Genomic DNA, 17177 nt, shown 5'->3' with positions numbered 1-17177 from the left:
CCATTTCCTCTCGTCCTATCGCTTGTTACTTGGGAGAAGAGACCAACACCCACCTCGCTACAACCTCCTTTCAGGTAGTTGTAGAGAGCGATGAGGTCTCCCCTCAGCCTCCTTTTCTCCAGGCTAAACAACCCCAGTTCCCTCAGCCGCTCCTCATAAGACTTGTTCTCCAGACCCCTCACCAGCCTCGTTGCCCTTCTCTGGACACGCTCCAGCACCTCGACGTCCTTCTTGTAGTGAGGGGCCCAAAACTGAACACAGTATTCGAGGTGCGGCCTCACCAGTGCCGAGTACAGGGGCACAATAAATATAAGCACATAAAATATATGCTCAAAAAGCAGAACCAGAAGATTTCAGGTGACAAAGATCTCTTCCCATTATTTATTGTTTTTTATAGATTAATAGACTTTTAAGGCCAGAAGGGTTTGTTAGCTATAATCCTTACTGTACTTGTTTCTGTGCTGTGTGTTCGTTCTTCAAGAACAATTTTTTTCTTATTTTTTTTGTTAATGTTGTTATAAGGTGTTAAATCAGATTAAGTGTATTTAAATTGGTATGCAAGAGGGCAGGCTTCCATCAGTTGTCTGTAATATTACAAAAGCTGCTAGATAGTAGATATAAGGGCAAACTAGTCAAATTCCTTAACTATTCCTTAACATACAATTATCTATTAAACAGAGAATAATATCGGCCCAGCATGGTTTTGATGTCACTAGGTAGAAGGCATGCTTTTCTGAAAAGCAGTAAGGGAGATGAAGACTCAGAGTAATTTTAGAGCTAAATTCTCCAGTCTGCATGGGAAATTTGATGACCTATATCTCATGTTCTGTGCCCATTTGGCATGAGAAATAGCTGACAGCAAAAGACAAGTACATAAAAAAAAAGTGTTATAGGGACTACAGACTACAATCATTTTCCCAACACTTTCCTTTAGTTGTTGGAACACACTAAATATTGGAAATGGAGTTGCCCCAAGCTCATTCTGCGTGATCTTCCTGCCTGCTCTGTCCAGATGTTTTATAACTCTTTTAGCCATTGGGTGGGTTTGACAAAGAAACTAATTTGAGCTCTTTCATCCTTGATTTAAAGAGGGGCAGGGAGGGGAACCTTGTGATCTGAGATACCAGCAGACAGTAAGGCATTCAGAGTGACAGAGTGGCCCAGTTGCCAGGCAGAAGCCTTACCAGACATAGTAAGACTGCAGCTCAGCGTCTTAGCAAAGTGATTGAGCCACTGCCTAAAGACAGATATAAGGTATGCGAGTTTTAATAGAGAGTATCTGTTCATGGTATAGTAAAATAGAGATGGCAGGAGGAACCTTGCTCATTTCAAGCTTTTTTTTTTTTTAATAACTGGCAATGGAAAGGGTTACTTTTTTCTTCTGGCACCTTATTTTTGAGCGTTTCCATATTTCAGTGTCTGCTCTTCATCAGACCAAAACTCAAACATTCATTCCTTTTTCTTCTTCCTATCGTCTCTTCCCCATTTACCACAAACAAAGTCACGTTATTTTTGAAAATGTGCTTCCTTGAATCTCATCTCTTTAATTAGAAAATGGATGCATGCAAAAATTAATAACAAGATTAAACGCTATCAGTGGATACTGTAATAGAAGCACTTAGTTTCCGGAGTTTGAACTCCACTGAAGTGCTATGTTTCAAAGCAGGAGTTAAGGGAGGATTGTTTAAGAGCATTAAAAGAGATTTAGAAGAATTATGAGAACTCTCATATCAGTCCACATAGCAAAGGGCTCAAATGGGGAAAAGGAGGAAGTGTTTCAACTTAAAAACTTGGAAAGAACTAAGATTTCATTCTCATTTATATACATCTATACCTTCTTGTCAGTGTACAATAGAGTTAAATTTGGTGACCAAACCAAGCTTTTATTCCATTTGACTTAGTCTTTGCTGTAATTCTTTGTGTGTGACTTAATTTTAAAATGTGTAGGTTCAAGCCTGTTTCTTACTGAAGTCTAAGGCAGTCGGTTTTGATGAAAGCAGGAATAGGCAACTGGACTCCCTTCCCTGTGTTAACTCTTCATCATGTGGTACAGTGTCTCTCACTTACCCGGCCACATAACTGGAAATAGAAAGCATATTGCAGGGTTTCTTAATCACATGCAAATTCCATTCATGTGCCCAAGTTTTCAGAGCAGACTTGGAGATTTAACTATACAGACTCTGTTAGCTTCAATAGGAGCTGTGTGTCTAAATCCTCTAAATCAGTTTTGCAAAAAAAAAACCCCAAAAACCAAAAAACAGCCATGCAGCACTTGTCAGCCTAACCTCCTGGCACATTTAGCTGCATTTTAAGATGGGATCTTCAGACAAATTTTCTGGCAAAAATTGGGGTTGCTTGTGAATGGAAAAATAGGAGCTTTTGAGTTTGTCTAAGGTATTCCTCCTCTTTAAAGCCTCAAAGGTATCAAGTAATAATGAATAGGGTCCAAGAGACATGTCTGGGAGAAGCACGATACCCCTTCTATCCAGATTCATAACTATGAGGCATTTTTAAAATGTGTTTGCAGAACTAATCTGGGGCAAGTATGAAATTCAGACTAGCTTTGCTTTTTGGCAAGATTGAGCACTGCTGTGCAGGACATTGTGTTCTCATGTTTCTCTAATGCTTATAGGTAAGCACATGCAATTAGTCTTTATGGGTGTAGCTTTGACAGATTGGGATTAAAACCTCCAAATGAATCTCTTTGGTTTTTTTTCCTCCTTTCACAGACAACATTCTCACCTGAAGAGAGATGGCAGAAATCAATTCTCCTGTAAATATCAAGGAAAAGGTAGGTTCAAGTAACAGTACAGTGCAAACCAAAATGATATTTGCATACATCCCTGCTCCTTCAAACGCTGTTCACATCCTTAACTTTAATATGCATTGACTCTGTGCATAAAGTTAAGTACACAGGCAGGTATTGATAGGATTAGTATATTAATCTTGGTTGATGAGAAACATTTTTGCTTTTCTGCAAAGAGATAATGTTTTGTGAGATAGACTTCTCTTATCCCTTTGTGATTCCTGTGCACACTGATGCTGTGGAGAATAGCACTTTGTGACAATTGCTGCTGTACGAAGTACAACTTTTGAAGAAACACACCCTTTAGAAAATAATTTTTCTGACCAAAAATGTCATATCTGCACTCCTTAAAGGCAATTCCTAAAATTACAGGGCCTGAAAAGAGTATACTTTTTTTCCTATGTAAGTAGCTCTGCTTTTAACTGCATTCTATGTGCTTGAGTAGGTCCTCTCCATACCCTGGCTAGTGCTAGAGCCTCACCACCCTTTCAGGAGCAGTAAAGGACCTAAAGCTAATTAGTATACAAATATGAGGTAGATCAGGAGATCTTTTGTGACTCCCAGCAGGCAGATTGTGAAGAGACAGTCTAACCCATAGATACTCTCCACCAACATAAATAGGAAGCCAGGACATCTGTCAAAGAATAGGAAAAAAGGAGAGAGAGAGAAGTGGGAAGACTGTAGCAGTATAACATGATAGGGCTGTATTTTAAAGGAAGCCAAGATTTTGAGAATTCACCTGAATTGTCATCTTTTATAAAATCAGGTTTTGTTCCATTTCATGTTTGAGAAGAGAGATGGAGCTTTGCATTTAGGAAGTGCAGAGAAGGCTAATGGGTTCCCTGTTTTAAGGCAGTGTGATAACTGTTAAAGGCCGGAATCCCATTCTGTCAGTGAGCCCAAGTTTGTCCAGGTATCAGTGAAAAGTTGATTAGGCCCATTCACTTCATGGAAGGAAAGAGAAAGGATCAGGACTGATTAAATATCAAGGAAATACAAAACAGTGGGGGCAATGTGAAACTGAGAAATGTAGTCATCTTCCGCTATATCATAAGACCTGCCTGTGGCACACTACACATCCTGCAGGGCAGCAGGCACGTGAAAAATTCTCTTCTCTCTAAGCCTGTCAATGGAAAGGAAAAGAATAAAAATTTGTGTATGATTCCTTGGATTAACTCTTTTCCTGAGCTGACAGAAAAAATTATTCAGCAGAAAAAGATTTGCCTAGCTTCAGTTTTGCAATTCAGAACTTCAGTTTTGCGATTAGGTGGACTGATAAAAAGGAAAAAATCATTTGGCCTGAGGAATGTGTGCAAGATACTGTAAATGTGGCTTTCCAATCCAGAAAAGTCCCAAGAATTGACAGAGTATTAAGATGTAATATAACACACCACAGCATAACAGAAAAAAGAAATAGCCTTGAACTAGAGGTCTTTTGCTTCGAGTTCACAAATAATGAACTTTTCAGTCAGGTAATACATTTCTCAGAACTGATCATGACCAGCAGTTAATGGCTTAGACATCGCATTTGGTTTATAAAGACTTGATGAACCATGACAACTACTGAGCCTGAAACTAGGTTTCCTCAAGTTTCAGTTTGCTAATGATGTTTCCTGAAAGAACAGTTACAAACTGTTACCTGCCCACCAATACATGAATGAAGCTGCTGAGGAAACAGCATAACAAGTGATGATTTATACTAAGTAGCTCAGGTGGGAATGAGTTCCTGTTCAGACTGTTGTATCCATCTGTCACTGCTTACTCACTTTCTTTGCTTTCAAAAGACATGGAACTTTTTTGCTTTATATCCCCTGGTGGGAAACAATTCCTTACCTGTTGCGCTGCCCAGGTGCCTGCTTTTTGACTTGTTTTCCTTCATTTATTGTTAAGTCCTGAATCACTCATTGTGCTTGAGGATTAGCGTGTCAACATGAATCTGTATTTCGGTGATGAGCATCTTCCTTAGTCCTTAATAACAGCACAGGGTTTAAATATTGAGTAGCATGATGGATTTTGCAATAGAAAGTAATGTCATCAAATCCTATCCCCTAGTGCCAGAGTGCTGGAAGGTAAAGTACAGTAACTCTCAAATCAATTGAAGTGAACTCAACATACATCAGCTGAGAAGCTAGCATGCTCAGTTTGCCATTTCACCTGGACAAGTCTGTCTTCTTTTAAAATGAGATTGCGATGGCACAGAACTTCCATTTGACATCTCATATTTGGTTTACAGTATGGTGGCTCTTTCTGTCAGCAACAAACTGAGTAACCCTAAAGCAACTGTAGCTTTAGAACCCTCTGAGTAATGCACTAGAAATACGAGGAAAGGGTTGAACAGATATGTCCTGCTGGGTTGGCTTTAATTTTATTTGCACATAGACTGCTAAAATGTAAAGACTTCGTTTGCATCTCTGAAAAGCACACATATTTACAGTGTCCTGGTAAGAGAGTCAAAATTGAATCCCTTTCTCGCTTAGAAAACTTGCAGAGCAAGACATGGTCATGCTACACAACATTGAAGCAGTGAGTTTAATTTTTACTTTTATCCACCTTTTGGAGGGGGAGTATTTCTGGGAGACAAAACAAAGATTTATAAATTTAATTACTTTTGCTGAGCTCCACAAATCCATTGCCATCAACACAAATATAAGCAGGCCTTGTTAAAAAGAACAGAATAGAATACAGTTCCTTCCCAGTTCTCCCTTTCTTCTACCTCAGTGCTTGCAGATCATAATATATTTAAGACTTTGATCCTGCTAGGACTTGAATGAAGCCAAAGGAGCTGTATATCTGCACACAAATACTTATTCTTGTAAGTTTCTGCAAAAGTAAAACACAAGTTTCTCCTTAAATTGAACATTGTTTCTCTGTGACAAAAATGTAGTACAGAGCCTATGAAGTTTTAGCATAATGTTTCTTTGTTTGTTTTTTGTTTTTTTTTTAATGGTGGCCTTTCGCCATGTTCTCTCCGTGATCAGCTTCTAGTTATTCAAGGAAATAAGACCTCTGCCACTGTTTTAAAGGTGATGTGAGGCTGAGGCACACATTTTGAGCATTATGCTCACACACAGACTCTGTAAGACCCTACCCCTAATTTGAGTCAAAGAGAATGCTACTGTAGTCCTGATACTTCTATAATTCATTCTTGGCATTTCAGCTGAAATAGTTCATGAAGTCAATAGGTTAAACATTCTATTTTATATCTTTTCTTACACACACACACATATCCCCCCCCGAGAGATTTATATAAATGTTGGCCTGTGATGTCAGGAAGGCTAATGGAAGTTTCTGTAGTTGGCAAAGGCTCTTGCAGCTGTGATACTCTTGTGGGGAGCCAGGACTGTTCTGATTACCATATTTGTATGCATATAAGCCACAAATTTTCTGGAATAACACAGGTTCTGCATTTCAGCAGCCACAAGGGTCGTTACATGCCTGCATAGCTAGTACAGGGAGAAGTTTACTATCAGGATCTCTCTCAGAGTAATTCCCTCTGCCCTGACCCTTGCTTATAGTCATCCTTCACTATGCTACTCTCCCTCTTGCCTCTGACTATACTCATCTCTGTGCCTGAAAAACAGTATAACTAAGGACTTGTTTTCTAGTATCAAGATTTTCAGAGACTGAGAGCTATACATAGTTCAGATCGTATGCACACAAGTTCACTGGATTAAAGGATAAAATGGGCCAAACTCATTGGCTTAAATCCAAAATAATTCCATAAAATTAATGGAGGCATTCAAGCATTAACCTAGTACATCACCAGAAGAGGTGCTGAGAGTCTGAATGACAAGGCCTCCACAGAAGACGCAATAGGAGTGAGGAATACAAGTGATGTATTGTCTCCTACAGCAATTAGACCCTCTTAGTTTAACAAGAGAAGAGTGAGTATCAGGCACTTCCCAGGCTAGCCATTGAGCTCTGGCATATGATTTTGGTTTTGATCCAAAGAAATACTGGGAATTGTTCAAACTCCAGGACTTGCTGTTGGGCCTATCTTTTTTATTTTATTTATTGTGTGTCTAAATATGTTTGAACAAGTGAGATCTGGTGTCAGCTGGAACTAGCAAAATACTTGTTCAGATGAAAATCCTCCTTTTGGGATTCTGTTCGGAGTAAAGTTTTGCTAAAGTTCTCCTGAAAGGCTTGCTTTTTCATTTGTCATTTCAAGTGTCAGAGCTGTAGGAGCAGATGGGCAGGTTTGTTCCGTAAACTGCAAGAAGGAAACTTTATTCATAGTGTTTTGGGGGGCTTCACAGTTTTGTTTACATTGCACCATAACTGTGGTTTTCATAAGCGATAGTCAGCATGCAAGCAAAGAGTAGGATTCATAGTGGAAAGAATGGAAGTAGTATATAAATTTAAAATCATGCATTACAAAAGCAGATAGTTTCCAATCTATGATTTCACTAGGTCTCCTTAAAGTTGACCTTTGCAGCTGTTCCTTGCCCATGTGTTGAAGTAGATGGACTTAGTCCAAAGACCAGCAAGTTGATCAAAATGCACTTGTGTCACTTAATGAGCCATTTAACTTGGGTTAAGGATATTATAGATTCAGTTCTCTAAATGTGCTGTCATTATTCAAGCAGAACAGTTCTTAATGAGCCAAGTTTTTGAATATGTTCTTTCGGGATTCCTGAAATGTCTGTTTTTTCCATTTAATTAGTTTACAAATCTGGGGGACGGGGCGATATAATAAATCCATGATGATTGCCTAAAGTAGTTTACTGCAGCAAGTAGAATTTGTTTTGTGCTTATTGGGGATAAGTGATCCGAAGGTATCAGTGTGATAAACAGGTCATGTAGTGGAAAGAGGTGCAGACCTGATCAAAGCTGTTATCTTGCTCAAAGGGGATATTAACAATACTTGTTCAGTGTGTCATGATGAACTCAGTAAATCAGACAGAAAAGTGTCTCCAATGTAAGAAATAGGCTTTTAATGCAGCGAAGTCAAATTGTATTTATGAAATACGTTTGTGTAGGAGTTTTCAAAACCTTAAAAAATTCTGCCATGAAGTGCTTTTAAAATGCATTTTCCTGCTTAATGTAGCCAGGACATCTGCTAATGCTAAATTCCTAGATTATAGAAACCAGCAGAGTTCTGGAGACAGCCCTTCTTCCCTGCTCCTCTTGCAGGATTTGGGTCAACCCCAATTGGAGGTGTAATCTAGTTGAACGTGGCCTACACTGCTACCTGTCCTGAGTTGCAGTGAGTATATATGGTGTATTTGTGTACATAAAGATTGCTACTGATACGCAGTAAAAATAAAGCAGGAAAATGTCTGTGTATTCGTTCATAACCATACTTCTAAATGAATTTAGCTCCTAACTTAGAGAAAATCTGTTGATCTTAATGTTTAGTACAAAGTGAAGGTGGATCTGTGTTAGTGTTCCTAACCAAGCATAAGTAAGAATATTTCTAACTGAATAAGTGACCATAATAGTAACTTACTTCAAGGGGATTAGAGCAGCTGTGTTCATGGGTTTCAGAACAGCCGTGAGCTTTCAGCAAAGAAGTTTAATTTGTCACTATGTCAGAAATATATAAACAAATTCTCTGAACCCCGGATATGTTACTTATTCACCAGAAACATCCTCTTTGAGATGATGCCAAGGGGGAGCAGATGGAGTAGAGCAGCAAACAGGCAGTGATTGATTCCATGTTGTTACAGTTGCCTGGGAACCATTTGAAACTTGACAGAGAACCTAAAGGACTCGGAGGAATACACAGCAATGTCAGCTTGGTTCTGGGTGTGGAGTAGGTAATCTGCTGTCACAACTTTGAGGCAGGCTGTATTTCTTTTTGAGCTTGATTTTTTTTTCAGGAAAGTCTCATGAGATGGGTGTTCATGAGGACTTCAAGTAAGATACCATGAGAGGTTAAAATTTCGGTGTCCTCTTCTTCTGTGTGCCATGTTCCTTAGAAGTAGCCTGTTACTGAATTTTGAGCTTGATTTTTTTTCAGGAAAGTCTCATGAGATGGGTGTTCATGAGGACTTCAAGTAAGATACCATGAGAGGTTAAAATTTCGGTGTCCTCTTCTTCTGTGTGCCATGTTCCTTAGAAGTAGCCTGTTACTGAATTTTCTTTTTTCTTTTTTTTTAGGCGAGCCAAAAATTTGCCCCAAGTAAGATTGCCTATAGTTTAACAGTAATCCTCAAAAATAGTCAAGTATATCTGATCAGACCCTGGGGATTTTATTTTGGGGTAGAAACAGCTTATCTGAGGGGACTTGGAACCTCTTTCAATTTTGATATCACTCCTGGGCAGTCCTCAGCAATTTGTGTAAGAGACTGATTAAAAGCGACCTCATGACTGTGGAATTCTGGTCCTGATGAGACACAACCTGGCTCAAAGTGCAGCAGCTTTAACAGGGCTTGAGCAAGCATTTCAAGCTAAGTGTGTGCTTAAGACTTCAGCTCAGAAAAGTGGTTTAAAAGTCTTCTAAACTTTGAACTAACTTTAGCCTTATCCAGAAGAGTAGCTAGGTCCGCAGGAATTAAATGCATGCTTGCAAGGTAGGTCTCTGGATCGTGGGTTTAAATGGAGGTGGATCTGGGTTCTGTCTTCCATGTTCTTGAGCATACACAGTTGTTTTCAAGATCACAGCTTTATATTTTAGATCTGTGATTGCTTTAAAGTAGCTTTTGTAAGCTGAAATTCTGAGCAAGTCATCTTAGTAGTAAACAAAGAAATGTGCTTTCCGGTCAGGCTACAGGAGGGAAAGCCCAGGAATTTAACTGCTGTCAGTGACAGCTTCTCAACTAATGCTGATATTAACAGCACAATTATCTGTGGTTCAGAAGGTATGTTACTAAATTCTCTTCATGTCCCGGAATGCTTGTCTAGTGTCCAGATGATGACAGAAGTTCACTGGGAATCTACACTGGATAAAGACAGGATGATTCACAAAATTGTTAAAATAGTTGACTTCCCTGTAGTCTGTCTGGTAATGTTGTTCTTCCTACGGTCAGGTTTCAGCGAGTAGGAAAAAACTGTTTTCTCCCACATACACGGAAATAAATCTAATAAAGTACACTGCTGTGAGTTTGTTCTTGCAGGCTGTTAGGTATTAATGCAGTATCACTGCATGTTAGGAGATTGGCTCTTGTACTTTTTTTTTCATCCTTTAGGATGTTAAATATTTTTAAAAAGGAATTTGTTGATGAGAAGTCATACAATATTGGATTACTCTAGTTCCATAATCTGTTGCTTACATGTTGAGAAGATGGACGTTCTTGGTAAGTTTGAGGACTATAAGTTTGGAGAGATAAAGTTGGGAATTATCTCCTGCTCTGGAGTCACCCTATCACACCTTTAATAAAAATGAGCTCTATATAGTTTTCTGGATTGGGAAGTGACTGACTTCTCTCAAGCAGCTGGAGACTTGTAAGCAGTTGAAGTGTATAGCTGTACTAGCGAAAGGGCTGGTTTATCACCTGAACTAGCAGGTGAAGCAGAGGGGAGCCAGCATACCTGGGCTACCTAGATCCAGCTTACATCCAGCCCTGTAATATATCTCCCACTTGTTGTCTTGTATTTGTCAAGCATTCCTGGAGCTTTGCTGTGCCTCTGTTCATCACAGTCTGTGATATCTCTTATGACCTTCAGCTGTAGAATTGCATTTCTCTTAGGCTTACACTGTCAGGAAGGTTGTCTACCCCTCCCTTTGGCTTTTTCTTTTGTATTGTTATGTCCCTTTCCAGAAATATATGGGACATGTTTCACATGTGGGGACAGACCTGGGCTTCAAACATAGAAATCTACACATATTTTTGAAACCAGGATGAAAGGACTAAGGTGGAATATCAGGGACCTTGGAATTGCATTTCTAGGCTAAGGCCTAGTCGCGCTCAACACGCCTTGTCCTCCTCCCAGAAACACTGTCAGGTCACAATTTGAGACTTGTAGCCATTTGTCAACAATTTTGGATGTCCAGAAATCCCTGACTTTTTCATTGCCTGCGTTCAATAGTTCCAGTGTATTCTGGATGAAAACATCAGTCAAACAGTGCATATGTTGGAGATCTGATGTCTGGCACACACTGTCCGTCTTTGAAATTCCAGAAAAAATATGGTAACATTATTCCATTTTGTTCCTAAAAATTTTTAAGACAAGATATTTTATTTCAGAACAAAACCTTTTGGGATTTCTCCTCTGTTGGAATTCTGGGTTTATATCTGCTTTTGTTGTTTCTGAACAGAGCAGTATGTATGTGTATATATATATTTTACTTAATATTGACATATCCTACTGGTTGCAAATTTTAGTTTTCATCTGTCTTATCCCACATAAGTCACTACAGAAATCTGGAAAGCAGAAACACTAAGAACTTGTAGGTATCCTGGGTATCATAGCGTACATACACAAGGGAAGCAGATTAAGAAAAAGTAAGCAACTTCTGATTTGGAATTTCCTAAGTCCTGGATGCTTTACTTTGCAATCTGATGTTCTTTTCCTGAGGAATTTTTTCATAAAACTCCTTAATTATTTTATTTTCTAAATTGAAAGATAAACAAATGTATACTTTGTACAACAGTCAACAAAGGATATTGTTAGGTTTTGGCAGTAGAACTGTTGAGCTCTGCAGTACATTAATATTACCAAAATAAAATTTTTATATAGTCCAACTAAAACAGGACTGTGTCCACAGTGTTGGTCATATGCTTATGTTAAAGCATACAGTAAATTTCTTTTCTCTGTATTGGTGAGTATTCTTCCTAAGATCATAATCTTGCTTTTTTTGGGTTATCTCCACAACTAGAATGTTTCCATAACCTTTTCGTATTTAATCATAGTACTAGTTGGATGAAGCACAGTTTAGCTTTTAATTCTGGTTTTCCTATTAATCAAAGATTTCTTAACAAAGACCATACAGTGCAAACAGAAAGTCTTCAGTAGATTCTGTAGTCTAAAACATAGTCTGCCTGGTCGAGTTCTTGTGTGTCAGTGTTCTCCACCCCACAGATGTTCTTCTTAATGTCTTTAAGAAGTTTCCAAACTGCAGTGTGTGGCGAGTTGCCTGATCCATCCTGTGGTCTTGGCCTCACTTTGTTGTTTCCAGATGCTTCTTGAGGCTTCCAGACCTTTCATAGCAAAGAAGGACCTAGAAGCCATATGAAATTCCCATGCTTATATTTAAAGATGGTTAGAATACATTAGATATTTCCTTTTACTATTTTTCCTGTAAGCAGCCGCCACAAGGAGATTATGCAATTTTGAGTAGGCAGAGAGATGTTCCACATGATTGTGAAAGAAGAGGGGATGTTTTTGTGAGAATATGAAGATATAATCCACATGGTGGAAATGTTTGGCAACTACCAGCTTGAACGTAAAATGGACTGCAGCTTGTGGCCTGCTCTACCCTAGTGTCTTTGCCAACTTTTATTGTTATGGAGCCAGCTCAGTTCATGCTTGTTGCAGCTTTATCAGTAAATAGCATGCCTGTGCCCACAATCAGAAGATGAATAAAACTCCTTTTTCCAGGGCTTTCTCTGGACATCCTGTTGATTTGGGTTGGTTTTCACTTGAATGCCTGCAGTGCATAGAGAGCTGTACTTGCTACTTCCCTCCCCATGCGTACACATCAGCTGAAGAGATAAGCTTGAGCAGATGGAGATTTTCTGGATAGTTTCTGGCAACAAAAGCCTCTGGTTCAAGCGGTCCAGTTCACAGCCTAGCCTGTCTGAACTTCCAACATAAAGTTACCTGTGTTTACTAGAGACTCCAAAGCAGCTAGCTGTTGGGTTGGGACCTAGCTTGTGGCATAGGGTGTCAACATTATAGGTTGGCATAGGGTGGCAACGTTAGACAGATAATTAGATAGGCCTTTGGAAAGGGTCCTTGGGAAGTAGACAAGCAATTTAACTCCACTGCCCTCTAATTTATGGTTGTGGCCCGAGTTGTCCAAGGCTAGACTTGCTACTTGAAATGTGTTGTGGGCAAATGTGAAGCTGCAAAGAGATGTGTGACAGGATGATGGACAGGAGCAGAGTAAATTGTACTAAGTAGATGTACTAAAGTTGTGTGCTGAAGTCAGAAAGTGGCCTTCCTTACTCAGTGAAAGAGATGAGCTCATCTAGAAAGCATCCTCCAGAAAGTTTGATCTTGTGTGGATTTAGCTGAAGCAAGTATCAACCTTTTGCGCTGCTGAAGCTAAGTCCAGCAGGCATTGTGAAACAGAACCTGAAATGAGTCGTGGCTTATGTTAGTATACGGGACAGGGAAATACAGTGGTTGAGGAGTGGGGTGAACATACTACAGCAAAACAAGATGTTTGGTCATAAGTCTGAGCACTTAAGTGTTCTGAATCACCTTCTGGTGTCTCCACTGATGGAGACTCCATAAAGGGAATCTAGAAAAGATTGTTTTTTCAATGGACAGCTAAGACAAGGTAGTGTGTGAGTGCTCTCACCATGTAAGCCAGCCTAGTTCCCTTAAACAGATCTATCTTCACGTATTATTTTTTCACAATTATATTTCACAGTACAATAAAAAGACCACCAGTGCTTCACAATCAGAAATTAGCGTGACAACATTGTGATGCAGTAAATAAAGTACACCCTAATCAAGGATGTATTCCCACAGAAAGATGGCAAAGAAGGGTGCCAGATAAACATTTGCAGTGCAATAACAAGTTTCTAATAATAAATACATGCTGGATAGCTTGACACAGTAGCTCAAAAAGCTGATTTGGAACAACTAGACTGGTTTTGGCACTGATTCTCTTGTTTTTTCAGAGTACTACCTTAGGCTTTTGTTAGTTTTGCTGATTACATTTAACCAAGTATTTTTATTTTGGTACTACCTAGTAAAGCCCGTCTAGCATTAAAACAATATAGTAATTAAGTTACATGAAACTATTTACTTTCAGCTATATTACATGGGCTTGAGAAAGTAAATCATCAACATGATTCCAGTAGGAATATTTTATTTCAAACATAGTGGGTTGAATTACCATTTGGTATAAACGGATACTGAAGACAATACAGGAATAGCAAATGCTATGAAATTAAAGCATGGCATGCCAGAATCATCTGTGGGTGTAACACCTCATCCATCAGCAGAATTTCCTGAAGGAAGCGTTTGGCTTCCCATGTCCTTTGTTCAGGATTTTGTTACACAAGCTTCCTGGTCACATATATATATTGGAAATAGCAAACTGAAATTATGCTGAGCCGCCACTAGAGCTTTTAAAAATGATAGTTTTCTTTTAGCCTGTGACTATTTGCATGCATGTGACTTTTCCAGATGTCAAAAAACCACTGATCATAACTTTGATGTGGCAAGGCCATGCAACAGCCTTGTTGAAGTAGTTGTATACGCCATAAGTTTGTATAGGTGATGTGTCTTGTCAAGTCGCGTGGCAGAAAATAGAACATGTAGGAAAGAAGCATAAGGCCAAATTCTGTCAGTTTAACTAAACTAGTTCTCCCGCTGTGACTGAGGGTAGGATTTGGTTCCAGGCTTACTGGCTACCAGTTCTATGATTTGCTCTCTTGAAGAAATTGTTTTCATTATTTGCATGGACCAGGTAGGGAGAGGATGGATATTGCTTCATACAGATACATTGTTGTATACTTGTAAGCATGTCATGTATAACATGCATTGGCGCAGAGGTACCTTGTTGTCTAAAGGAGTTGTCTAAGGATATGTTATTGTCTTCCTTTTTTTCCTTCCAGATCAATGCAATCCGATCAATTGTTCCAAACAAAAGCAATAATGAGATAGTTCTGGTGTTGCAGCAGTTCGATAACAGTGTAGACAAGGCTGTTCAAGCTTTCATGGATGGTGAGTACAGTGTACCTTTTTCACTAAGGCATGAGGGATTCAGTTGCATGCTAAAGTATTCACTGTCTCTAGTGGCTCAAAATATATTCTGTTGTTCTGCTGAAATTCAGATGATTGCGACACTTAAAGTTCACTTTTTTATAATTGATCCTCCTGTCTGCGTCTTTGCTTCTTCACAGTATGAGTTTGACATGGCTGTTTATCTGTTCTACCTGACACTGCCATTTTTTGGTGCCATTCTTGTTGCAGACATTCTTTATTCTGCATGAAAGTTAATGCTCTTTAAAGTAAATATGTCAGAATATGATTCACTATTGAAGATACAGTAACTAATAAGAATTTGGGATAGTTCTGAAGCAGATAACCAGGCCCGTGAACCCTGAACTTGATGCATACATTGACATTCAAACCTCAATCTGAATTTTGCAAATAGCCTTGACATTTATAATGGCTGAACCAAGACTCTGTTGAAAGTTCGAGCCATTCTAAATCTGGATCTGAGTTTATATTTTGCATCATGAGACCATCTCTAATGAAAGGTCACTTGTATTTAAATAACACTTTTCTGATAAATATATAATGGCAAGTATTTTGAACTTTCACCAAAGTCTGTAAGAAACCCTTTGCAGGAATAATAGCATACCATGAGCAAATCCTCTCAAAATCTTTGTAGCTTAGGGCTGCTTAGAAGATACTAGAAGTTCAGTGGTCTCAGAAGCCCTGTATATCTTAAAAATGCCTCATAATATTGATTTGCCATCTCACCAAGTTGCTTATTTCGTATCTATTTTACCTCAGAATAGTTTTGGCTTTGGTTTGGATTCATTTACTAAAATGTATCAGCCAAAAAGCATCATGATGTACTAGGAATTACTTACTGATATGCAAAAAACAGATGCAAGCAAACTGGACTGTTTATAAATGCATCAGAATTCTTCCATCAGATCTGTATGGTGCCTCTTGATTCAGGCATCTGCATAGACAGTCAGATTCTGATAGATGTGTGGAAATTGGAGTTTGTGCACACACACAGAGAAAGGAAAATGCGATGCATCTAATTAACAATAATTTTGTTTTCCTGTAATATATGTCCTGGGAAAAGTAGTGGAGGGTTGCTCTATGATTATTCAGTAAGTTCCTTTCATTCAATTTATTTTGTCTTAAGTTACCATTGCTTGCTTCTGGTCTTTGAGTTGTTTCCAATGGCTCCTCAAAAGGGGAAGTGCTTTCATAGCCATGTGTTGTCATCTGCTATGAGGAAGAAACAGGGCAAAAGCAAGCCTTGCAGGAGTACAACAAAATCTTGAAGAAAAGCAAGCTGTTGTAACCTGAGTTCAAATGATCTTTGTTTGAACTTCATCAATTTATGATCATTGTGCCTTGAGTTCAGAAGTCTTTGCAAGCGAGCATTTGAAAACAGCCAATATTTGTTACTGTTTGGAAACAGCATGAGAAAAGACATGTGTCCATTCAGCTGCCACTGTGGATAGAATGAATCTAGCACTTCGAGTATCTTTTCACGTGAATGACAAAAATTGCTAAGATTGAAATATCACAACCACAGAGAACGCATTGCCACATGCAGTGAAAAACATGGGGACGGCCATGCTGAATGAAAAGGCTGAGCACCTCCATTCAATTCTTCTCTCAGAGGTGCTGCATGCTGAATCAAGAAATGTTCAAATTTAGTTTCCTGAGATCAGCGCCTATCTTGCTTCATATCTGGAGTGGCATATAGGTGATATCTCTATTATGAATTTACTTCTATATGTGAAATTTGAGTTAAATAAAATAGCAGTTCAGATGTTTTATTTGCTACGTTAGTGTTTACCTAATTAAGCATCATCAGAAGGTCTGTTCAGCTGCTTTGTAGATGTGTTCAAGAAAATATACTGGTGGATTCAAATGAGGGCTTTGGGACTTGCACAGTTAGTGCATTTCCAAGAGGAGGAAACTGGGGTTAGTTGGGTGAATCCCTAAAATAACCCTCACCGTGCATAGTATTCACAGGGAAGTGAGGGAAGCAAAGCTAAGACAACACAGACAACACAAAAAGCGTGTTGGATGATACTGTGAAAACAGTTAACAAAGCTGTCAAGTGAAATCGCATATTTTCAGCAGCACGGAGTAGAATAGGCAGCAAATGTCTGGGTTTATTTCTTCATACTGAAATGTGGTGTCTGTCAAAAGATAGTATACCTTTAGGAGAGGGGATTGTATTTATATGTACATAAGTATGTACATCTGTAATTAAATATAGATATATGTATAGTTATACACATAATAGAAGTTTTCTTCTGTCTGCATTGTCATGTCATCTAGGAAACAAAATATGGCTTTGGTGTCGTGGTTTAACCTCAGTCGGCAACTGAGCACCACACAGCCACTCGCTCACTCCCCCCACCCGGTGGGATGGGGGAGAGAATTGGAAGAGCACAAGTGAGAAAAACTCGTGGGTTGAGATAAAAACAGTTTAATAATTGAAATAAAATAATAATAATATGATGATAATAATAATACACAAAGCAAGTGATGCACAGTACAATTGCTCACCACCCGCCGACCGATGCCCAGCCAGTCC

At 38.9% G+C, this 17177-nt stretch overlaps 1 protein-coding gene across 1 annotated transcript in view; it reads left to right on the top strand.

The window, feature by feature from the left end:
- SPATS2L (spermatogenesis associated serine rich 2 like) overlaps positions 1-17177 on the top strand; it is a 67431-nt gene that overhangs the window by 17973 nt on the left and 32281 nt on the right. Inside the window, exons 2-3 of the mRNA XM_009284673.1 lie at positions 2730-2791; positions 14488-14596. Coding sequence (XP_009282948.1) covers positions 2753-2791; positions 14488-14596 — 148 coding nt within the window. The 5' untranslated portion in view covers positions 2730-2752. The remainder of the gene's footprint in view (positions 1-2729; positions 2792-14487; positions 14597-17177) is intronic.

Source organism: Aptenodytes forsteri, unplaced genomic scaffold, assembly GCF_000699145.1.
Source record: "Aptenodytes forsteri isolate BGI_AS27 unplaced genomic scaffold, ASM69914v1 Scaffold183, whole genome shotgun sequence".
NCBI classification, from domain to species: domain Eukaryota; kingdom Metazoa; phylum Chordata; class Aves; order Sphenisciformes; family Spheniscidae; genus Aptenodytes; species Aptenodytes forsteri.
Note: the sequence above shows the minus strand (reverse complement) of the source record. Positions and strands in the feature narration are given on the sequence as shown.